The sequence below is a fragment of the Doryrhamphus excisus genome, chromosome 8 (genome assembly GCF_030265055.1).
Source record: "Doryrhamphus excisus isolate RoL2022-K1 chromosome 8, RoL_Dexc_1.0, whole genome shotgun sequence".
NCBI lineage: Eukaryota > Metazoa > Chordata > Actinopteri > Syngnathiformes > Syngnathidae > Doryrhamphus > Doryrhamphus excisus.
The window spans coordinates 2,239,980-2,263,118 of record NC_080473.1 but is presented as its reverse complement, the minus strand read 5'-3'; the positions used below and the strand labels follow the sequence as shown (position 1 = coordinate 2,263,118).

Sequence of the window (23,139 nt, the reverse complement as noted above, 5' to 3'; positions counted from 1 at the left end):
TCTTTTCTTCCCTCCCAGACACGTTTGCCAGCAAAGTGGCCGCAATACAAGACCAGCATGCCGACGCCTCTGTCGGAAACGTCACAGGAAGCAACGCCGTCAATGTCTTCCTAGGAATCGGCGTGGCGTGGTCAGTGGCCGCCGTCTACTGGAAGATCCAGGGGAAGCCGTTCAAGGTGGAGCCGGGCTCGCTGGCCTTCTCCGTCACGCTCTTCACCATCTTTGCTTTCATTTCCATGGCTGTGCTCTTGTTCCGACGCCGGCCCTCCATCGGCGGGGAGCTAGGCGGCCCCCGGGTGTCCCGCATCCTGACCAGCCTGCTCTTCCTGGGCCTGTGGTTCCTCTACATCCTCTTCTCCAGCCTGGAGGCATACTGCCACATTACGGGCTTCTAGGCAGGAGACGGCCAAGACAACGTGATTCTACAGCAACACACACACACTTTGACACGCTCAACATGCTACACGTGTAGGTTAAGAGGGCTTCTTGATGCACACTCGCACACACGCACACACACAACAAGCATGCATGTATAAAGTGATGATAGCAAACGCGGGTAAAAGGAGGTTTATCAATGGTGAGAAGAGCAAAGTGAGCGTTGACGTGGGTGCTGATGAAGGTCGTATCAGAGGATAATTCTGCTGTCGGGAATGTGTTTGACCAAGAACACCCACCCCCCCTCCTCCTCTGCATGACCTCTGGAACCACAAAGGAGGCGCAATGGAGTCGAATGTTTACAGTGACTTTGTTTACTGCACGGGAAGAAGCTTGTTAAGTGTTTACACGGCTAATGGACGGCTCAGAGGAAGGCACTTCTCCACAGACGCTGTAAATAGAACCGCACATCTACAGCCGGTCGCCCGCTGCTGTTTGTCGGGGGTGGGGTGGGGGGGCATCCAACATGCAAACCATCAATGGGTGGAATCTAAGTGTCACTGCAGGCTTCGTCATCATCCTGCGCGGTTTCCATTGTCACCATATCCTGAAAGCATGTGTAGCCATCCTCACCTCATATGTAAAGTGGAATTGTACTGTAAATGATCATCTTTGCATTAGTGCGCTTGTGTGTGTGTGTGTGTGTGTGAGTGTGTGTGTTTACAGCCATGGCAATTAAGAGTCCTAGTGGGGCCAATAATCCACTCAACATGTCCTCACGTGACATGCCGCACAGTTCTGATTGGTTCCTCAATGCCTGCAAGTAGGAGTAGAACCCAGGGTGGCTTGTTCGGATGTACACTATTTAATCAGTTCTCGTACGTCTAGTGGTGTTTTACTACTCTATTTTCCAGAGTAAAAGTCGTGAAGAGTGGCATTTAGCCATATTTATCGTCAGAGCTAGCTTTTTTTTAGGCATGTCATAGCGCCACTAACAACATTACATTCACAACAGAAGAGGCGGGGGCAATCGAAAGCTCCAAAAGCTGAGCCTTCAGTGGGGACTTCAGCAACGTAGCCCACCTCTTATAACACTGCTATCACGTGACAATTATACAAAGCATCAATAACATACAAAAACACAACACAACAATCTGTTGCATTACACAAAAAACTCCAGACTACACCGAAATCAACCAATGAGAGGATGGAAAAATGCAAAAGTGTGTGTATTTGACATGGGCCACCACTCCTGATTGTGAAGGCCTTGGGCAGATTACATTGACATGGTAACACATTACCACATAACCTCTGTGTTATACTGTATATACTGTATAAATACAGACTCCAAAGCAGAAGCGTATTAGAAAGTATTCCGTAACAAAGCATGTCCGGAATGCTCTGTATCTTTCAATTTGTGTGCCTAACTGCATCACAAACTCAACTCAATGAATTATTACAGCCACTAGGTGTCGCTAAAACACACACCCACCGACCCACATTAATTTAAAAGTTAAATTACAGTAATCCCTTGTTCATTGCAGTTAATTTGGTTTTCATGAATACCTGTCTATGACTTTCTAAATATAATCTGTATCATCATTACAGCCCCGTAGATATCAAATATCACTCCTGTAGTCACGTTTGCGTCCCTGTTATTCTTTATTTATACCACATTGCTCAACTGTAATGCGCAAGATCACTTCAGGGACACAAGAGAAGGCCATGGCTTTAGCCATCAGCAAGCTTGCGAGCTAACTGGTTAGCCTCCAATTTATTGAACTACTTAAGAAAGGATTTCAGATGAGGAAAGAAGGACAAAGTTAAAAGCCAAAAAATACCACATCCACACGGAATGGGAGGAGAACTTCTTTTCACTCTGTGTCGGACAGGTGATGGCTGACGAAAACGCAGCGAGACTGTAGTCATTTGTCAATAGTAGAACGTTACTGATACCTAGTGGCCAGAACACTGCGTATAGCTTTGTCCTTCAATATTTTTTGACAAATAATATGCCATAGTCAACCATGAAACAGTCATCATTTATTAATTAATAAAGCGGGAGTGCTGGAGCCTATCCCAGCTGCCTTCAGGCGAGAGGCGGGGTACACCCTGGACAGGTCGGTAGCCAATCACAGGGCACATATAGACAAACAACCATTCACACTCACATTCATACCTATGGACATTTAGAGTTGCCAATTAACCTAGCATGTTTTTGGAATGTGGGAGGAAACCGGAGTACCCGGAGAAAACCCACGCATGCACGGGGAGAACATGCAAACTCCACACAGACTCTATATATATTTTTTGATATAATATAAAGTGCTGAAGCCAAAATCAGTATGCAGATCTTCCTTCTGAGGCGACTCCAAAATCAGGAAAAAGCGGAAAGAAACACTAAAATAGCTTGCAGGACCAGCTTTAAAATTAAAAAAAGACTGACTTAGACTTAGACTCTGGAAAATACAGTATTGGCCACTAGAGTTGTAGGCTGAGTAGAATAATGCAGCCTTTTCTAGCAGATAAGTGCTGCGCAGTATTGCACAGGAGGGCTAGAAAGTAAATTCAAATGTTTGCACGATACCAACAACAACAGGCAGACATGCAAGACGAAGGACAAGATATGCAGTTGTAGTTCCACACACACAAAAGCAAACTATGAGCAGTGTGCAAAGTCTTTGCACAAAGAGTTGAGTATGAGCCCAGACTAGAAGCAACATTCGTGCAGCACAGTTCTCCGTGTCGTCTTTTACTGTAATAGTCTACATTCGTTACATCCCAACACGGACGTTGACTACATAGCGTCAACATTTTGTCTTTCGGACAATTAAGTGCTGTACAAGCGTGATTTGTGCTCAGTGACATCAGAAACATTCAATTCATTTTGCCTGAGCAAAGCCAACTTTGTAACCTTTCTAGGGCTAATTTTGTATATTTTCCTCGCAGATACAACAATTTTTTTTTGTACAGTACTTCTAAACAAACGTTTAGAGTGGTCTCAGTGTCCACAAACACAAGTGGAGTTTACATGACTTCGTTACTGACTTAAGTCGATTAGATTTTGATACTGCGCCATCATAACCGAGCGTATCATCAAATTTATGGAACTAATTGTGTGTGCTGACTGCTGTTTGAGTTGAAGAGCATTTATTTAGATATTTATTTATGTCCATGAAGAAATAAGCTGTGCCGCAGGTCCTTGATTTCAATGTGCAATACAGAAAACATGTCCGTCTCTATTAGCTTCGACATAAGGTCGTCTTCTCCGTCTGTGCCAGTGTTTGTCGCTCTTCATCCTAGAACGGAGGAGCTGTTTTCGAGTGTACGTAGCATGTTTACATGAAGAAACAGTGTGGAACGTTGGCAGATTCGATTGACAGACCTGGAAGAGGTTTTCCAAGTGTCAACACTGGCCAGCCAATGTTCCGTGTTTCCATTAACTTCTTTACTGTTTGGCTACGGCCTTTGCTGTTCTCTAGTTAGATGTGCTACTCCCTACCCTTTCCCAAGTGTGTGCGTGTTTGCGTTCTCTCCATGTTCCTCTACAGCTGCATGACCACCCCCATGTATGTGTTTTTAGCAGCATGTGAAGGATGTTTTATAGGTTCTCTGCCATCCCAACATCAGAGGGTGGTTAAAATACACAAGTGAGACCAATTATCAGTCTTTTGCCTTTGGGGAACTGTCAAAATAAGAGCCCCCACTGTTGGGGTATTGAGGCAACTTTTCTGAGCGATGTTGCCGATCTTTGTTTGATTGTTGTACGATATCTCTGTGTTGTATTTGTGTTCCCTGTCTTCTTCTCCTCCTGTCTCGTTCTTCTGTGTCTTTGTGTGAACATTTCTCTCTGCCTGAACCTTTACAGAGAAAAACAACAATGACATGTGTTTGACATTTAACTCATTAACTCAGAATAATGTTTTATATCAAATGTATAAAAAATAATTTTAAAAATGACGCTTGTTTTCAGAACATGGCATGAGGTATAATGTGTTACTGAAAGAAAACAGGTCTTTAATCAAGAGAAGTTGACCTTATTTGAATATATTTTATTTATTTTCAAACCAACATGAGTCTGAGTCGTAATTTCTGCAGAACATGAGCCTGTCATTAAGGGAACAGTACAGTACAATCATGATCAGTCTTCAGTAGATAACTAAAATCACAATAATTGGGAGGTATTCTAAATCAATAAGTACATATGTACAACCACACACATAAATATATATATGTACATATATATGTTGTTTGTTGTATATAAATATATATATATCAATAAGGCGGAAAATCTGAACGTTTGCGGCAACACTTACCGGAAGTGGCGTTTAAGTAATAGTGCGCAGATGCGGAAGTCACTTGGTCAAGCCCCTGACTTTTGTTCGTTGCACAGTGAACCGAGACCGCAGACATGCGTAATACATGCTAAAGTGCTCCCGGTGTTTTTTTTTTTATAATTGATTTGGTGTTTGGAAGTGACCTACCAGGGGTAAAAGCCAAGAACCCCCTCACCAGGCTAGTGTGTCTTTCGACGGTTGGAGGTGAATCAGCTCGAGGCAACCGCGGAAGAAGAGGAAGAAGGTAACGCGCGTGGTCGCCATTGTTGGCCAGGCTGAGAGCGAGGCCTTCCGCTACTGCTGTACTTACACGGGCGAGCATTTTTTCCCATTAAACATATATATCTCTACTGTGTAGGTATTTGTAGCATGTAACTAATATTTAATAGTGGCGAAATAGGTCTTGAATGTTGAGCAGATAATTAGTAAATTAGGTCTTGAGCGTCGAGGCTCTTCGCTAGCCAAACAAGGCTTCATCCGCCATTACGGCAATCGCTAGTCGTTGATCGTTAACAAACACCGTCAACGAACGTGGTTGGTTAGTTAGCAACAACATATCTTAATTTCGTTAAAACACACCATTCAATGAGTGGAAATTATGTAAGACGAGTCAGATCTGTGGTATTAGCCTCCAGCTAACAACGCTACATGTTAGCCGCGGCGTGCTTTACGTATATGCTACAAGGTCTGCGTCATAAATTGCATCTTATGGATTTCCGTTAATCGTATTCTTTTCAGTTTCGGTTGGGTAGTCATTTGGATGCGGTGCAAATGGTATGAGGATGGAAACAATCAGTCGGACTAGAAGGCCGCGGTTGGCGCCTTTACATGGCGCTGCTTTACTTGAGCACGCCGCTTCCCATCCAAATTACCGTCCGATTTTTTTTTTTTTTTTAAACAATCCTCAATTTTAGTTGTGCATTTGTCACTACTAATGGACTTCATTAACCCTCCCCATTTCTCCAGGAGATGTCATACTACTCATCGTCCCGTAGTTCGTCCAGGGCCACCGACTGCAAAGTGTACGTGGGTGACCTGGGCAATGGTGCCGCCAAGGGAGAGTTAGAACGGGCTTTCAGCTACTACGGCCCGCTGAGGACCGTCTGGGTGGCCAGGAACCCACCAGGGTTTGCTTTTGTGGAGTTTGAGGATCCAAGAGATGCAGAAGACGCTGTGAAAGGCATGGATGGAAAGTGAGTACATTGTACATAAAGGAGTAATTTGTATTGAGGTGTGAAAAATCATACAAAGGTAAAAGCATCAAAGCATATACTTGCTTTGTGTGTAGACTTGAATTAGCTAACAATGTATTGGTCTTGTTTGCTGCCAACAGGCTCTTGTGTGGGTCACGTGTACGCGTTGAGATGTCGACGGGCATGTCCAGGAAGGGCCGCGGACGCCCGAGCCGGCGACAGTTTGACCCAAATGACCGGTGTTACCAGTGTGGGGACCGCGGCCATTATGCCTACGACTGCTACCGCTTCAGCAAACGCGGGCGACGCAGCAGGTGAACAAACGCGCTTGAGGCTGCTTGGTGCGTTAACTTAAAATTGGGGCAAAATGCAACCTTATACTTTTTCTCTTGTTGCAGGTCCCGATCCCGTTCTCGGTCACGATCCAGGTCCAGATCCCGTGGACGCCGCTATCGCTCCCGTTCTCACTCTCGCAGCCGTAGCCGCAGCAGGTGGGATTGACTTAGAGAAATGATAGTTGGTTGGCTGTTAGATGTGAAAGATTTAAAAAGACTTTGATAACTACTTCTAATGATTTGAAGTCCTTGTGAGCTGTGGTTGAGATATGGAGTCATTAGCATGATGGGATTATGATGGAACCTCCAACCACATTTTGTAAATGGTCTTTCACCTGTATAAATTGTGACCTTTTTCCCCCCCAGGAGCCGTCGCCGCTCTCCATCATACTCTAGACGCAGGAGCAGGTAAGACAGTGGCCCAAATTCATGTATTTTATTTTTCACACAATAGATTCACATGCAGAATGAGATGCATTTCTCGAGCAGTTCGGTTTAGTGTACTGCGTTTACAATGGGAGCCATACTAGGAAAACAAAACAAATTAGGTTAACCTTGAACAAAAATGACAACTATGAACGGACCCTAAATCTCTCATCTTTGTTCTAACAGGTCTGGCTCTCAAGCCCGCTCAAAGTCCAGGACTCCAGTGAGAAGGTGAGCGCTGCCAAATTAGCCGCTTTACTGTGTTTAGGGCAGAAATGTTAGCTAGCTCACTCCCGTTCAACAAATCACAGCAACAAACTATTTAATAACATATTTGCATTATTGGGCTGACTTAGTCACACTATTTGTTTCTCCCCCACTTCCACAGTCGCTCCAGGTCGCGCTCTCGGTCAAGATCTGGGCCGAGAGGACGTTCAGCCTCCCGTTCCCGCTCTCGATCCCAGTCAGCCAATCACAAGAGGAACAGGTAAACCTCAAGTCTCTGTTGCCCTCGCATAAAGTGTTGAATAGAAGTCTAGGTGTTAGACCCGCCCAGTCCGGCACATAGCACTTGACAGGAAGAGGCACCAGGAGGTTCTAGATGATTGTCAGACATCTTGGCTGGAACTGCAGCTGTTGAATTCCAGAAGATGAGTAGTTCAGCTAGTTACAACTCCCGTCAGCCATGTTGACCAGGTCTTTTTTCCAAACCGGGTGTGTATCACTGCCGCCAAACGCCTTCCATGCTGAGCGAGTGATCTGAGGACCCTCGACGACTCAACCACGCTGACCCATCGGAATCATCGGCCTCTGCTGTCGGCCATGTTGGCGCGGCAAGGTTTACAAGACCGCGAAGTGTAGGGCTAAATAAGTAAAATTGTTTCTCTACTTAGTACAACTAATAGCTGAAGAGCGTGTTGACTGTTGAGATGTTCTCTTGTTAAATTCATGTTTAGGCTAACCGTGGAGAATGCTAAATGTTATACCACTTAATGAATGGGTGATTCCCAGCCAGAGTGTGGCTAGACCAAGAGAATTTAGATTTTTTTAAATACAGTGCAGCAGCTAAAGTTGAGGATCTTTGCAGCACAGTTTTGTTTATTTTTCATATTTTCTTTAAAGTGTGTGCTGGGAGCTGCGCACTGCGTTGACACTGCAGCTGATCCCAGGCCAAGGGTCTGCCAGCTGGCGGTGTGTACGTCCTGCGGGAGGGTGACTAGGCGCTGAACTGAGATCAGCCTTCGCCTGGTGTTAGACAGCGAGAACCTCCCCCCGCACAGTGAATGGGTGACCGTCTGTCCAACCGACGCACACGCTCAGACGAGATCAGCCCGTGCACACTTACAGTTGTTCTCCTAGAGTCACACAGGCCGCCAGCCAGCCGGCAGATCTACCAGAGCGCCGACACGAACAATTCAGAGTTCGACCATTTAAAATCCATTACCTACCAGACCCCCTACCTACCTACCTACCTACCAGAGCTCTGCGGCCTCTGACTTAGCTTCTGAAAATGAGAGCGAGCTGACCTGAGATCAGTCTTCAAGAGCGTAGTCATCCGTCCTTCAGTGCTTTCATCCTTCGCTTCTCTGTACTTGTTGTTTCTGCCAGTGTCTCCAAAGGTAACAACCACCCCCCTCTCTATATACCCCCCCTACCATGACAAGCTCATGTTTTATGGTCAAAGCAAATGCACAGGCTTCATGTACAGTGGGTGGTGATGGCTAAAAAGTGAGAATGAGCATGCGATGTGTGCGTGTTGTGAATGAGTGTTGTCTCAGGAGGCCTCTGGAGCGCACATTTCTGTCATGCATGCCTTCCAGTATATAAACAAGTTATTTTATGTATACATATAAGTGCCGCAAGTAAGCCAGACTGGTTTTTGCGCCTCACTGCTTAGCATCTGTTGAAGGATGTAGCTGCAATTTCGCCTCTCAGCTCAAATTGTCAACTTTTAAGTAGTAAGGTGACAGACTGGTTTTCGTTTGCCCAAGGGGTTCTATTACTTTCCTCTTTGGACCTGGGATTATTAACATGTAAGCTAGTGCACCACAGCAAAATAAGTAGCGGTGTGTGTGTGAGTGGGGGCGTGTCATCAGTCTTCCATTCTCCCTTACAGCACACTAACTTATCCCTGTTTCTGTTTCAGTCGTTCCCGCTCAGCAAGTCCACCACGAAGTCCATCGCCAGCTGCCAACTGAGTGACAAGACCCCCGTCCCACTTCCAACCCCCGTTTGCTTTTTTGTAGCCCCCCCACGTTCATGTGTGGTTTTATTTGTTGTTTTTTTGATTGGCTGAAGGTTTTAGGGCATCCTCCCCATGTAGTTCGTATGAGGTGCACCCTTAACAGTACTTCTGCATGATACTGAATGTTGCGGTGGACTTTTAGAAGAGACATTTAAACACTTTTTGCTCATGAAGCAGATGATTCTGGCCCTGCTTTCCTTAATGTACTTTTCTGTGCTGCACTGTGCCCCCCCCAAAAAAGTTCTGTGTGCTAAAGAGATCCTTTTGACCCTCAGTTTATTCCTGTGTATCTTTGATTTTGGAAGGGCTGCTTATACAGTGGTTCCTGCTTGTACTGTCAAGACGGGCAGTTTTATTTTTCAATAAAGCTCTCCAACATATCAGTCTTTTCTTGGTCTAATTGTGTATCTTGACTTTATAACGCTGAAGGCTTTGTGTTGCGAAATGTATACAAATGTGTACGATAGGCTAATGGCAACGTTTATGTTCTTGCTTTGAAAGACATCACGAGTGAATGCTAAGAGGTCTTCCTATTGGTTGCTGCCCAAGTGACGTATTGATTGGCATGACACTCGGCCTATCAGACATTGCAATACGGAAGTAGAGGGCGTGGTTAGAGCGGCTAGCTTTCCCCAGGCCTCGGCCATTTCAGAGCTTCGTCAGTGTCACCATCCTTTTAATTCGGGCAACATGGCAACTACAACGAGCCGGTACTACAGCGAAGACGGCAGGGCGACCAAGAGGCAGAAAACAGACGGAATGGCCACGGTAAGCTACTGGTGTTGCTCGGACAAAGACGTTGGTGGTAGTCGAGCTTGCCCTCATGTCTCCATAGCCCACTGGTAAAAAAAATGTACGCGTCATTCGTGAAGAGCGTCTTCGGTATTACCTTCTTGCTATTATTAACCGAATATCCTAACGTTCAATGGCTTTAAATGCCAAATTATATCCAGATCCCCAAGTATGCTATAATACGCCTTTTGAATGGCGGGGTTTGAGGGCTTTTTACACCGGTGGGCCTACCAAGAGAGCCGCTTTGTTCTCGCGCGGGTCGCTTTCGCTGTGCATAACAGCTTTAGCTAGCCAGGACGCTAACAGCTAAGCTAGCTAGCTACTGCCCCATACATGGTAAAGCGACTGAGATATACGGCATGAAACGTTTTATTTCGCTTTAAACGCATATTACGCACCAAAAGAATTATAATTAATGTCACAATGAGATACAGCTTCCCCATTAGACACAAGCGAATGGAGCCAACTAGCCACAAGGAGGTTAGTCAGCTAACGCACCCCCCATTCGTTCACGTTAGCGCAACATGGCATAACTCCTCTTTGAAGAGCAGATGATTGAGTGTGCACTTTTAATGCTTTGAGTTTGCGTGATTGATTACGTGACACTAGCCGGTTCAATATGGGGAGGAGGTGTTAGGTGACTCGCAAGATGCTCCAGATAGTGCTGAACTTGGTGTCTCACCTAATATTATCTGTGACAGGGGTATGAGGATCCCCACAAGACACTTCCATCCGTCGTGGTGCATGTCCGAGGACTGGTGGACGGGGTCACGGAGGCAGACCTAGTGGAGGCCCTGCAGGAATTTGGAGCCATCAGGTAAAGAGAAAGTAATGATGACAAACGATGCTCCTTACCTAGTCTGCCCGGGGCTTACTTGGTTCAATTGTGAAATTGTTCCAGCTATGTGGTGGTGATGCCCAAAAAACGCCAGGCTCTGGTTGAGTACGAGGACATGAACGGCTCCTCCACGGCAGTGACCTACGGCGCAGACAATCAAGTTTACATAGCAGGTCACCCGGCCTTCGTCAACTACTCCACCAGCCAGAAGATCTCCAGACCAGGGGACTCTGATGACTCCAGGAGTGTCAACAATGTCCTCCTGCTCACCATCATGAACCCCATCTACCCCATCACCACGGTGAGCTTGACAGCATCTGTTCTGTGCTGTAGATGACACTGTAGATGTAGTTTTTAATCACAGCATTTTTATTTCCCCCACACACAGGAGGTTCTATACACCATCTGCAACAACTGCGGCCCTGTACAAAGAATTGTTATCTTTAGGAAGAATGGGGTGCAGGCCATGGTGGAATATCCTTTTATTTGCTCTGTTGGACAATTTGATTTATAATAAGAGCTTGCCTGCTTTAAAGTACGAACAATCCTGTTAAACACAACCTAGTTTCTGATAATAGGTAATACCCAACCCTATCCTTAACCCTGCCATTACGTTTGACTCCGTGCAAAGCGCCCAACGAGCCAAAGCATCTCTCAACGGCGCCGACATCTATTCAGGCTGCTGCACTTTGAAGATCGAATACGCCAAGGTAGCGTCGGATGGCCCATGCATAAAAACCAGCGTATTCCTGCAATATTTATCTAATAACAGCAAACTGCATCTTCTTTCCACAGCCCACTCGGTTGAATGTGTTCAAGAATGACCAGGACACTTGGGACTACACCAATCCCAATCTGGGTGGCCCAGGTAACACCTCTCACACACCCCCAAACACACACGTACCCAACATGCTGCTCAACACGTGCTTAGTACGCACTCTCACAACCATGTTGCATCAAAGCTAGCAAAAGGAACACTCCCATCCAAAGGCATTAAGCACTGTTGTGCTGTGACATCTTGCACATAAACACATCTTGAAGCGAGCAATGCATTGAGCTGCCCAGCGACTGTGTGCCGAGAATGCCAGAACAGAGCGTTAGACCTTTTTATTTTTTCCTTTGACAACTAGAGGCCAAACCTGCTGAAGAAATGTTCATGCAGTGAACAGGTGCCTTTTTATCATTTAGTATGAGGCACGCAAATAAAAATCAAGTACTGTGGAGGTAAGAATGTAAAAGGAAAACAAAATAAACAAGTACAACTCGCACTACACAAGCATAAAAAGTAGTGTTTTTCTTCGTATTAAGATACGTTTACATAGTGTGAGCATGCTCAATCGCACTAATGTGCGACATGATTGGAAGAGGTTGGCCAAGGCCTAGCACCTTTTCATGCACACGTGCCATAGCAAAGTAAGCAAAGTAGAGCATAGAATGACTGGAACGCAAACGCTCATACTATTCATAAAAAAAAACAGCTCCATAGCCAAACCCACAGCATGCTCGCACACATGTCATTTATAATATAATACATATATTTACATACAACACATTTTTAATAAATGACTGCACAAAATAATCAGAACTGTTCCAAATAAGGCTGGAATATTGCAGCAGAGCAAAGTTGCAGAATAGAATGAGAAAGCTCATTTTAAGTACCCAATGGCCACAGCAGAAAATAAATAACGACCCCGGGCAAGACTGGAAATAGTCCACTAAGTTCTGGGACTTGCTGAGTAACTCAGTAGAATAGAATGTGTCAATGCAAAAGCCCCACTTGCCCGTCATTGACAGTGGCAGCCTTGTACAAAATAATCAGAACAGTGCCAAGTAAGGCTAGAAATATGCCACGAAGTCATAGAAATTGCAGTAATACAGCTAAAGTTAATGAATGCAATGACCCCACTCGCAAGTCATTTGTCAGTGGCAACCATGTACAAAATAATCTTCGACAAGACCAGAAATTTTCCGCAAAGTCACAGAAATTTAAGAAATTTAACAGTATAAAATCTGTCGTTTAATGGGCTGCATATAAGACAAGAAATGTCATAAAAATGACAGCAATACAGATGCATAGATTGATTTCTACAAGGTAACAATAAATAGACAATCGGGATCACTCCAGATACGAAGAAAGAAAGATTCCAGCATGTGAAAGATTCCAGAAAGATTCCACAGTCACAGAATTTGCAGTACCACAGCAGAGTCATGGATGTCATGGAGTGTGTGGGGGCAGCACAAGGAAGGGCAAGATTGTCCTACCACGGATGCGTTTTGTGTTTTGCGTTGTCGCCACACAGTCGCACGGTGGACCTTGTCCAATGTGCACTTTTTTTTTTCTTTGAACTTCTTTCCTTGAGTCTTTTCCCCCGTGACCACAACTTGACGCCCGCAGTTAAATTGCGTGCTTCTGACACAGCCAGGGCACAAACATTGTAACAGGAGGGGGCCGCAGACACACGCCGACATCACTGTGCGTGTCCTCCCTTCACCGAGGCCATGCCCACTCACCCACACCCTCAGATACGAGCGAGCGAGGCTGTCAGGCAGCAAACATGAAGACTCCGTATGACTGATTCCTCACTCACACCTGAGCCTCGACGACAGCGCACACATCTTGAAGGCGCCGAGCTACGCTTGGTCCCGCCCCTACCACCACCGCCACCACCACTCCCATGAGAACATGGAGGCTGACACCACTGAGATCTAACTGATGCGCCAACACAACACACTGCAACTAATCCAATAGACGGCACCATGGAGACAGACAACTGATGAAGACAAAAGACACTGCTGACAACACCATCCCAACACGCAGCCCAGTCAGGCCCATTTGTGCTGAACTCAGCCTTGTCTGCTCTACATGCATCCTGTCTCGCTGCTTTGTCTCCCATCTTTCAGAGTCTAGAAGCTGACTAAGTCCTCCTCCCGCGCAAGGAGGCCGCTTTGCGCCTCCGAGGGGGGGACATGTAAGCAGACCGTCCCGAAAGGGAACCAAAAGGGACCCGAAAGTCGGACCGAGCCACCGAGTTAGAAGGCGTGGTGGCGAGTTGTTTCCCCCGCAAAAGAGGCACAGGCTAGGAGTGTGGAATGAAATTAGTGGCGTGGTGAAACTACTGCAGCCTTCCTCTCTGTGTGTGAGCATGCAGTAAGTAACAGCACCACACCCCCTTCCCCCCAACAACAACAACGAGCAGCACCCAACATGGACACACCTGACTGACACCACCATGATTGGAACCCCCGCTGGCGCCTTTGCATTCATGTAGGATGTGCTGGGCGCCACTATCTGGCCACCATTATGTTGACTTAACGCCAGCCGCAAACTTGTTTGATGGCGCCCCCGTGCTAGTATGGTTAGCATGTGATGTTTCACCTGGCCTCCTCTCTGAATGTGTGTGATTTAATTTGTGTACCTGTACAGATGGTGATGCAGATGGCAATGGCAGCAACGCAGGTGTGTGTCTGCATACACTTCCGTCTTATTTATACAAACCTAGCCATGTGTCGTTGTTTGACCCCTCCCCCCCACATCATCAGCACCCACCCATCTGTCCCCCCATCCACGTCGACGCCCCCATAATCCACTGGCCCTGCTAATTAGTCAAACAGGAGTGCTTTTGTAGAGGGCGGGGCCAAACTCAAGGAAATTGTGTGTGTGTGTGTGGCTTTTTTCTTTAATTGATTTCCTCTCCGTTGTCACTCACACGCACCGCCGCCATCTTTGTTCTCTCCTCACAGATGACATGAACGCCAACCCTAACAAGCGCCAGCGCCAGCCTGCCCTGCTCGGCGACCACCCCCCAGATTATGGTAAGGCGTTATGAATAGTTTTGTAAAAATCTCTTTTCCTTATTTCTTCTCTGCCCGCTCCCCAGGACGCGGTTACCATGGCTATGATGAGAGTTACGGCGCCGCCCCCTACGAGGGCCGCCGCATGGGCCCCCCAATGAGGGGCCGCGGGGGCAGAAACTATGGACCCAGCTATGGGCCGCCACCCCCTCCCCCCGGGGAGTATGGCGCCCACGCGGACTCGCCAGTGGTCATAGTTTACGGGCTGGAGCCAGGCAAGATGAATGCCGACCGCGTCTTCAACATCTTCTGTCTCTACGGCAACGTGGAGCGGGTCGGTGTGCCGTGTGACACAGCCGTAAGCTTGTTTCTTTGCTGCCAATCTAACGCACCCGCCTCCCACACAGGTAAAGTTCATGAAGAGCAAACCGGGTGCCGCCATGGTGGAGATGGGCGACTGCTATGGCGTGGACCGCGCCATCACACACCTCAACAACAACTTCCTGTTTGGACAGAAACTCAACGTGTGGTGAGCGCATACTCACTTGATGATGACGAAGATGATCACCTCCTCCATACAAACCTCTGCCCCCCTCCCTCCCACGCAGCGTGTCCAAGCAGCAGGCCATCGTTCCCGCTCAGTGCTATGAGCTGGAAGACGGCACCAGCAGCTTCAAGGACTTCAACGGCTCCAGGAACAACCGCTTCACGTCTCCAGAGCAGGCAGCCAAAAACCGCATCCAGCACCCAAGCAACGTTCTTCACTTCTTCAATGCACAGCCCGAAGTCACAGCAGAGATCTTCTCTCAGGTGACCAGTCATCGTCATTGTGACGTCTCCATCCTTCTTCTTCGCATCCTTCTCTGAACAAGTTTTTCTTTGCAGATCTGTGAAGAGATCGGCGTCAAGGCTCCCGTCAATGTCAAAATGTTCACAGGAAGGAGTAAGTTGACACTGTTTGTAAATTCCAGTTTCTCCTGGCTTAGGCTTTTTAATTACAGATGCTTGATGTTGGTTTTGTAACCGCTTTTGTCCACTTCATTACCCATATTTACAATCCAAAAGGTTTGGACACATCATCCCTTTCGCAGATATTAACAGAAAAAAACAATACTGATATAAACCAATGTTTGTCGTGCCAAAGTTGGACATCCTTATTTTATAAATATGCCCTTGGAATTTGCATCCTAAAGTGATTTTTTTTCCTGTGCCAGGCGGATCGGCTCCAAGCGACCGCAGCGCGTCCGGCCTGCTGGAGTGGGAGTCCATCAACGACGCCATGGAGGCTCTGTCCATGATGAACCACTATCAGATGAAGAACGCAAGTATGTCCTCCATTTAAATGCTCAAGTCGAGCTTGCCGGCCTTGCCTGTTGACTAATTGTCCCCTCTCCGCCCCGTTACAGCTGGTCCGTACCCGTACACCCTCAAGCTCTGCTTCTCTACCGTGCAACACACCAACTAAAACCCTCTTGGAAAATTGCGCTTGGCTTCATGTCCATGTGACGTGTACTCTTGACAACCACCAGTTGTGTGGCTCAGAATGCATTTTTGTCATGGGAAGTTCAATGTGGTAAAGTGTGGTGTCCACCATCAAGCTTCCAGTCTGCAGTTGTCATTCTTTGTTTTTATTTTGTTGCTTTTGTCATCTCCATGTAACACAAGTTAATTTGAAAGAATTACTTTTAGGCTGGACGTGGAACGCCGGACAATGTGCTTTTTAAAGTTGTCCATTGGGGCTTTTATGATGTCACTTGTTTTTTGTATTTTAATTACTGCCTTGTGGGTTCTGACGGCATGTCTATCTAACATGGAGAATTGTTTTGTTCTAAGAAAATTAAAAACACAAAGTTTATTCTGCCCTTTCTCTGGCTTGGGTTTTTTCAGTTTCCGTGTACTTGGTGGCCCTCGGCCATCTCTGTGGTTTGCATGTTCTCCCCGTGTGGGTTTTGTCCGGGTACTCCGGTTTCCTCCCACATTCCAAAAACATGCTAGGTTAATTAGCGACTCCAAATTGTCCATAGGTATGAATGTGAGTGTGAATGGTTGTTTAAAATTTCAGAACGCAGTATTGGTATAAACATTGTCTCAAGACTGAGTATGATTTTTACACCAAATTATGGGTTTGATCTGCATCTATGAATAAACAGCCACACGTCATGAAAAGCATAAAACATGCGTGTGTTACTTGAAGCTACGCCACCTTGTGGCTGGACGCATCAGCATGACCGGACCATTCCTGTCATATTTAAGAAGTTGCGTTAAGCACACAATGTGAGGTACATCAAGGACGGATCTTATGATCTGTGCAGTCAACTGTTAAGCAGTTCAGTAGAAATTTGGAATGAGGAACAAAGATACCCTCCCCCACAGTTGACGCACTGCTGACGCATCTGTTAATGTAGCAGCATTCTGTCAAAAATACTTCTACAAACACAATCATATTTAATCTTGTTGAGTGGCCGCATCAATTATAACATTGAAATGTATCTTCTGTGACATTACATTACATTCAACATTAAGTCTAATGCATTGATATCAACAAGTTGATCAGGGGAGAGCGCGAACGCAGTCCCCCACTACCACAAATTATGCAGTCGAGATTCCCACATTTGGGGAATTCGCAGGGGTCAGCACAACCGGAGTGCAATGGCTGAGCCTCACCCTGGGTGAACCACCTTCTTGATCATGGTATCTCCCCTGCCAGGTAAGTATGAGTTGTACACGTCTCTCTCACACAGGTCGTTCACACACACACCATGTTAAGTGATGGGCTCATCGTGTGCACACCGGCAAACACACACACCGTACCGGTGTGTACTTCTACTAAACACACAAAAACACTCTTTTATCGTCACATTAATTATTATTATCTATATTAGACTAGACTATAACAGGGTTTCCCACAATGCATTGCTGTTGCTCGACAAGGAATTCTCCCTGCCCCCCTCAATGACGCTTCCTTGTTGGCCTGTAACACATGCTAATGCTGCTGCCATCCAGTGGTGAGTAGCACATACTACACAGTTGACAATTGTTCAATTTGAATTAACTTCACTAAAGGGTGTAGCCCTGGAACAACATGACAGTGTTTTAAAATCAGTCTTATGACAATTATGTTTGCTAATGCAACTGGCTAAATATTCCTGGTCACATGCTACACTCGTCCACACCTGATACAGCATCAGTGAAAAAACTCAACCTGACCCACATATTAACTAGTGTCCTAGGTTCTACAGCTCCAATTCAATATTTTCAGTACTCTGTCAAATTTGTTCCAACTCTAGCTGCAGCTCCAACCACTGTTGTGCAAAAGTCAATCCAGACGAGGGATCTTTCACAATCTACGGGTGATAAATTGGCATTTCTCATCTCATCCATATCCATCTTTTTCTTTTGTTCTTTATCCTTTTATTATTTCTTTTATTCTGGTCATTTTAACAACTGTTGACACGTGACACTTTCCAAGCAAACAAACACGGCAAAACAAGAAGAAAGATAGAACATTGCTTTGATGATATTTTGACTTCAACAACTAGATCAGGGGAGAGCGCGAACGCAGTCCCCCACTACCACAAATTATGCAGTCGAGATTCCCACATTTGGGGAATTCGCAGGGGTCAGCACAACCGGAGTGCAATGGCTGAGCCTCACCCTGGGTGAACCACCTTCTTGATCATGGTATCTCCCCTGCCAGGTAAGTATGAGTTGTACACGTCTCTCTCACACACGTCTTTCACACACACACAATGTTAAGTGATGGGCTCATCGTGTGCACACCGGCAAACACACACACCGTACCGGTGTGTACTTCTACTAAACACACAAAAACACTCTTTTATCGTCACGTTAATTATTATTATCTATATTAGACTAGACTAGAACAGTGTTTCCCATAATGCATTGCTGTTTTTCCAACACTGGACAAGGAATTCTCCCTGCCCCCCTCAATGACGCTTCCTGGTTGGCCTGAAACACATGCTAATGCTGCTGCCATCCAGTGGTGAGTAGCACATACTACACAGTTGACAATTGTTCAATTTGACTTGACGACACTAAAGGGTGTAGCCCTGGAACAACATGACAGTGTTTTTAAATCAGTCTTATGACTTTGCTAATGCAACTGGCTAAATATTCCTGGTCACATGGTACACTTCTAGCCAACGGGAAGCACATAGTATTCAAGCTCTAACGGGGGGATGGGAGGTGTAAAGAAATAAACATTTAAGACCAATCTGGATCTTCTCATGTTCTATACCCGCCTCCACCTTTAGAGGATAATCATTTGGTTCCTGCACCAAGACCCCAGACTAAAGCTGTCCTATCTAGTCATTGAGCATCAAATGATGAAGCCTGCTCAGATAAAACACAAAACATCTTAAACAAACTGAACAGTCCAGTTGCAATCTATTCAATACCCAGAGTATACAATGAACTGGATGAATGAGAATAGTCACGGGCATAATTCAAATGCTCTGCACATATTGCTGAATACGTCTCCTGTATCCTCCCACATCCTGCCATTTTCTAACCTCAACTACACAGTCACAAAAGAGTAAAAATGTATCTGGGTCTTGTTGATTCAATTGAGGTATTCAATGCGGATTAGCAGCAATGTCCACACCTGATACAGCAACAGTGAAAACAACTCTGACCCACATATTAAGTACAGTCCTGGGTTCTACAGCTCAAATTCAATCTTTTCAGTACTCTGTCAAATTTGTTCCAACTCTAGCTGCAATTCCAACTACTCCTGTTGTGCAAAAGTCAATCCAGCTGGCAAAGACGAGGGATCTGTCACAGTCTCCGGGTGATAAATCGGCATTTCTAATCTTGTCCTTACCCACCTTTTTCTTCTATTCTTTATTTCTTTATTATTCTATTATTTCTCTCATATTACTCAAATGGTTCTTACAACTGTTTTTACACATGACACTTGCCAAGCAAACAAACACAGCAAAACAGCCAGTAATGTAAATTGACATTGCTTCAGTAATATATTGACTTCAACAAACAGATCAGGGGAGAGCGCGAACGCAGTCCCCCACTACCACAAATTATGCAGTCGAGATTCCCACATTTGGGGAATTCGCAGGGGTCAGCACAACCGGAGTGCAATGGCTGAGCCTCACCCTGGGTGAACCACCTTCTTGATCATGGTATCTCCCCTGCCAGGTAAGTATGAGTTGTACTCGTCTCTCACAAACATGTCTTTCACACACACACCATGTTAAGTGATGGGCTCACACTGCACACACACACACACTGTACGGGTGTGTACTTCTACTAAACACACTGCAACACTGTTTGATCGTCACAATGACAGCTAAAATTTATAAATAAACTACTAATTTATAAACTAAACTGCTTCCCATCACGCAATGCTGCTTTCAAACAGTCAACTAGGAATCCCCCCAAGGCCCTTCCTGGTTCTTTGTTTGGACAGTACCAACCCCCATCTACTGTTGAACAGGAATGGACTGGTTGAGCCATGAGTATATATCGTGTGAATAAAACATCACATATTTAAGAAGGCTTTGACTTCTTCCCACTCCCTTTCAAACATGTGCACATACATATACATATGTATTTCATTTTGCTTTTTGTATTGTTTTTGGTTGATTTGTTATATTCATTCATTCATTTTCCACCACTTATCCTCACGAGGGTCACAGGGGTGCTGAAGCCTATCCCAGCTGTCTTCGGGCGAGCGGCGGGTTACACCCTGGACTGGTCGCCAGCCAATCACAGGGCACTGATTTGTTATATTTTGAATGTATATGCTGAGGAGCATCATGCTGAGACTAGAAGAGCTTTTAAACTGTGGGCTTATCGCCCAATGGCGCTGTCAAGTACCTTATGGAAGGTCTTAGAAAGGGCTATATTGAATAGAATGTCACCCGACAATCAGTTGGGATTCAAACCCAAGCTTGGCACAGATATATCTATGCTCTAAAGGAGAGGGTTGATTTGTACAACGGACATAACTCCACCAACTGGGGAAACTCTGTATCATCGCCCTTTTATGTTGCCAACAGTGTGTGACACAGTACCATTTTATCTCCTTGCCTTTTTAACTTTAACAAGTAACGAAAGTGCATCCCTATTTCTCTATCACTTGTTCGACAGGGGGAAATAATAGACTACATTTAATTGACCAGCTGACTGAGCCAGAATAAACGAGGCGCCCATACATGCAACAGCACCATTGAATAGTAGTATCAAAATGATTAAGGCTCAACACAATCATTTTCAATACAATCTCAGATATAAAGTTCTACTTACGTGTCATTTAGCTACTGCAATTACATGAGCTTGACTTTGACATATTGATCAGGGGAGAGCGCGAACGCAGTCCCCCACTACCACAAATTATGCAGTCGAGATTCCCACATTTGGGGAATTCGCAGGGGTCAGCACAACCGGAGTGCAATGGCTGAGCCTCACCCTGGGTGAACCACCTTCTTGATCATGGTATCTCCCCTGCCAGGTAAGTATGAGTTGTACACGTCTCTCTCACACAGGTCCTTCACACACACACCATGTTAAGTGATGGGCTCATCGTGTGCACACCAGTAAACACACACACTACTACCTCTACTAAACACACAACAACACTGTTTGATTGTCACATTAATTATTATTATCTATATTAGACTATAGTACAACAGTGTCTCACATCATGCATTGCTGTTTTTCCGACAATAGACAAGGAATTCTCCCTGCCCCCCTCAATAACGCTCCTTGTTGGCCAGTAACACATGCTAATGCTGCTGCCATCCAGTGGTGAGTCAATTTGACTTGACTACACTAAAGGGTGTAGCACTGAAACAACAAGACAGTGTTTTAAATCAGTCTTTGCTAATGCAACTAGCTCGTCCACACCTGATACAGCATCAGTGAAAAAACCTGACCCACATATTAACTACAGTCCTAGGTTCTACAGCTCCAATCCAATCTTTTCAGTACTTTGTCAAATTTGTTCCAACTCTAGCTGCAATTCCAACTACTCCTGTTGTGCAAAAGTCAATCCAGCTGGCAAAGACGAGGGATCTGTCACAGTCTCCGGGTGATAAATCGGCATTTCTCATCTCATCCTTATCCACCTTTTCTTTTATTCCTTATCCTTTTATTATTTATTTTATTCCGGTATATTACTCATCTGGTCATTCTTACAACTGTTCACTTTCCAAGCAAACAATCACAGCAAAACAGCCAGCAATGTGCATTGACATCGCGTTGATAATATCTTGACATCAACAAATAGATCAACAAAATCTTTCAAACTGATAGGTTAAAGTTCATTGAAGTTATCATATATTTGACTGTGAACACATTTAAATGTTGTATGTATGAGCCCTGTATCCTGCTGACCTTCGGATGAGTGTCCGTGTGGAATAGAAGACTTCAAGACACCCAAGATTGTGAAGAGGAAACAGAAAACATCTGACCACAGCGGCACACAGAGGCACAACAAAGTCCACCAATTGTATTCTTGTCATCCATCTAAATGCAATCAACTGTTAGGTTGTGTAAGCTTGATCACATCACATTGCAACAGCCACTTCCCTGTCCTTTAGGGCTGCATTGTGAACTTTGTAACTTAGGGAAGACCCCACGAAAATAAAAAGGGAGGCAACGGAGAGTGTACTCAGAGCGGTTGGAGATTGTATGCCAAGTACATCTCTTCCGTCTCTCCTCGCGAGTCTGAGTACATCTCAACCGTTCTCCTCGCGAGTAAAATGGAAAACTGCTGCCTTCTTTCTTCCTTCTCATGGTCAAGGTGTTTGAACCTGACACAAACCTCTGATACAAATATGATGCACTTGGACTTGTTTGATACCTACAGTATGTGACATACTTTTGGCATGTATTATATGATGCTATGTGGTTGTACAGAGGAAATAAGTGGTAAATTCAGTGGACGACGAGAGGACACCACTAGGGTTGGGCATCCATCATCGGGTATCAATAAGAACCGGTTCACGGAATTGTTATTTTTTTTAAAACTTCCGGCACCTACGTTTGTCCTGGTCACATGGTACACGTGTCCACACCTGATACAGCATCAGTGAAAGAAACTCAGCCTGACCCACTACAGTCCTGGGTTCTACAGCTCCAATTCAATCTTTTCAGTACTCTGTCAAATTTGTTCCAACTCTAGCTGCAATTCCAACTACTCCTGTTGTGCAAAAGTCAATCCAGCTGTATGAACAGTATAAACAACTTGCACAGACAAGGGATCTGGCACAGTCTCCGGGTGATAAAGCAGCATTTCTAAGCTCATTCTTATGCAGCTTTTCTTTAATGCATCATCATAATGTTCTATTATATGACACAACTAATCCTTTATACAACTGTTTACATATACTACTAGTCCAAATCTTTACACAGGCCACAAATACAGAATCAAAGGAAAAGGGCATGAAAAAAGGTCCCTTTACATGGCTTAGATAACTATTTGCCTTCAACAACTTGATCAGGGGAGAGCGCGAACGCAGTCCCCCACTACCACAAATTATGCAGTCGAGATTCCCACATTTGGGGAATTCGCAGGGGTCAGCACAACCGGAGTGCAATGGCTGAGCCTCACCCTGGGTGAACCACCTTCTTGATCATGGTATCTCCCCTGCCAGGTAAGTATGAGTTGTACACGTCTCTCTCACACAGGTCGTTCACACACACACCATGTTAAGTGATGGGCTCAACGTGAGCACACCGGCAAACACACACACTGTACGGGTGTGTACTTCTACTAAAGACACAACAACACTCTTTTATCGTCACATTAATTATTATTATCTAT

The 23,139-nt window shown here is 45.3% G+C and overlaps 3 protein-coding genes and 5 non-coding genes across 13 annotated transcripts in view; 3 read left to right on the top strand and 5 right to left on the bottom strand.

Annotated features, from left to right (window-relative positions):
• The window catches only part of slc8a2b (solute carrier family 8 member 2b), a 69,940-nt gene extending 65,501 nt beyond the window's left edge, over positions 1 to 4,439 (top strand). For all 3 annotated transcript variants that reach the window (XM_058080964.1, XM_058080965.1, XM_058080966.1), the window contains one exon: positions 19 to 4,439. In XM_058080964.1, coding sequence (XP_057936947.1) covers positions 19 to 395 — 377 coding nt within the window. In that variant the 3' untranslated portion in view covers positions 396 to 4,439. The remainder of the gene's footprint in view (positions 1 to 18) is intronic.
• Positions 4,440 to 4,691: 252 nt separating this feature from the next.
• On the top strand, positions 4,692 to 9,291 carry srsf7a (serine and arginine rich splicing factor 7a). 3 transcript variants are annotated; one of them, XR_009131530.1, is made up of 9 exons: positions 4,692 to 4,956; positions 5,679 to 5,905; positions 6,046 to 6,219; positions 6,304 to 6,396; positions 6,607 to 6,648; positions 6,853 to 6,897; positions 7,055 to 7,153; positions 7,789 to 8,285; positions 8,813 to 9,291. XR_009131530.1 is itself a non-coding variant. In XM_058080970.1 (8 exons), exons 2-8 carry the CDS (start codon positions 5,682 to 5,684, stop codon positions 7,880 to 7,882), a joined length of 771 nt encoding a protein of 256 aa, XP_057936953.1. In that variant the 5' UTR covers positions 4,692 to 4,956; positions 5,679 to 5,681; the 3' UTR covers positions 7,883 to 9,291. The 3 variants fall into 3 exon arrangements, 2 of the variants coding, with proteins under 2 accessions (XP_057936953.1, XP_057936954.1); XM_058080970.1 differs by having other exon boundaries at positions 7,789 to 9,291; XM_058080971.1 differs by lacking the exon at positions 7,789 to 8,285 and having other exon boundaries at positions 4,695 to 4,956.
• Positions 9,292 to 9,510: 219 nt separating this feature from the next.
• LOC131135099 (heterogeneous nuclear ribonucleoprotein L-like) lies at positions 9,511 to 16,193 on the top strand. Of its 2 annotated transcripts, XM_058080968.1 has the most exons (14): positions 9,511 to 9,679; positions 10,405 to 10,520; positions 10,605 to 10,842; positions 10,930 to 11,015; positions 11,155 to 11,251; positions 11,337 to 11,409; positions 13,966 to 13,998; positions 14,283 to 14,354; positions 14,420 to 14,667; positions 14,741 to 14,862; positions 14,942 to 15,143; positions 15,219 to 15,276; positions 15,548 to 15,658; positions 15,740 to 16,193. In XM_058080968.1, exons 1-14 carry the CDS (start codon positions 9,602 to 9,604, stop codon positions 15,796 to 15,798), a joined length of 1,593 nt encoding a protein of 530 aa, XP_057936951.1. In that variant the 5' UTR covers positions 9,511 to 9,601; the 3' UTR covers positions 15,799 to 16,193. The 2 variants fall into 2 exon arrangements, with proteins under 2 accessions (XP_057936951.1, XP_057936952.1); XM_058080969.1 differs by lacking the exon at positions 13,966 to 13,998.
• A 691-nt stretch (positions 16,194 to 16,884) lies between these two features.
• LOC131135152 (U1 spliceosomal RNA) lies at positions 16,885 to 17,048 on the bottom strand. The gene has a single exon (XR_009131542.1). It is a non-coding gene; the product is annotated as a U1 spliceosomal RNA (small nuclear RNA).
• An 826-nt stretch (positions 17,049 to 17,874) lies between these two features.
• Positions 17,875 to 18,038, bottom strand: LOC131135149 (U1 spliceosomal RNA). Its single transcript, XR_009131538.1, has one exon. It is a non-coding gene; the product is annotated as a U1 spliceosomal RNA (small nuclear RNA).
• Positions 18,039 to 19,352: 1,314 nt separating this feature from the next.
• Positions 19,353 to 19,516, bottom strand: LOC131135196 (U1 spliceosomal RNA). The gene has a single exon (XR_009131580.1). It is a non-coding gene; the product is annotated as a U1 spliceosomal RNA (small nuclear RNA).
• A 1,151-nt stretch (positions 19,517 to 20,667) lies between these two features.
• Positions 20,668 to 20,831, bottom strand: LOC131135184 (U1 spliceosomal RNA). Its single transcript, XR_009131574.1, has one exon. It is a non-coding gene; the product is annotated as a U1 spliceosomal RNA (small nuclear RNA).
• Positions 20,832 to 22,813: 1,982 nt separating this feature from the next.
• Positions 22,814 to 22,977, bottom strand: LOC131135173 (U1 spliceosomal RNA). The gene has a single exon (XR_009131563.1). It is a non-coding gene; the product is annotated as a U1 spliceosomal RNA (small nuclear RNA).
• Positions 22,978 to 23,139: the final 162 nt, after the last annotated feature.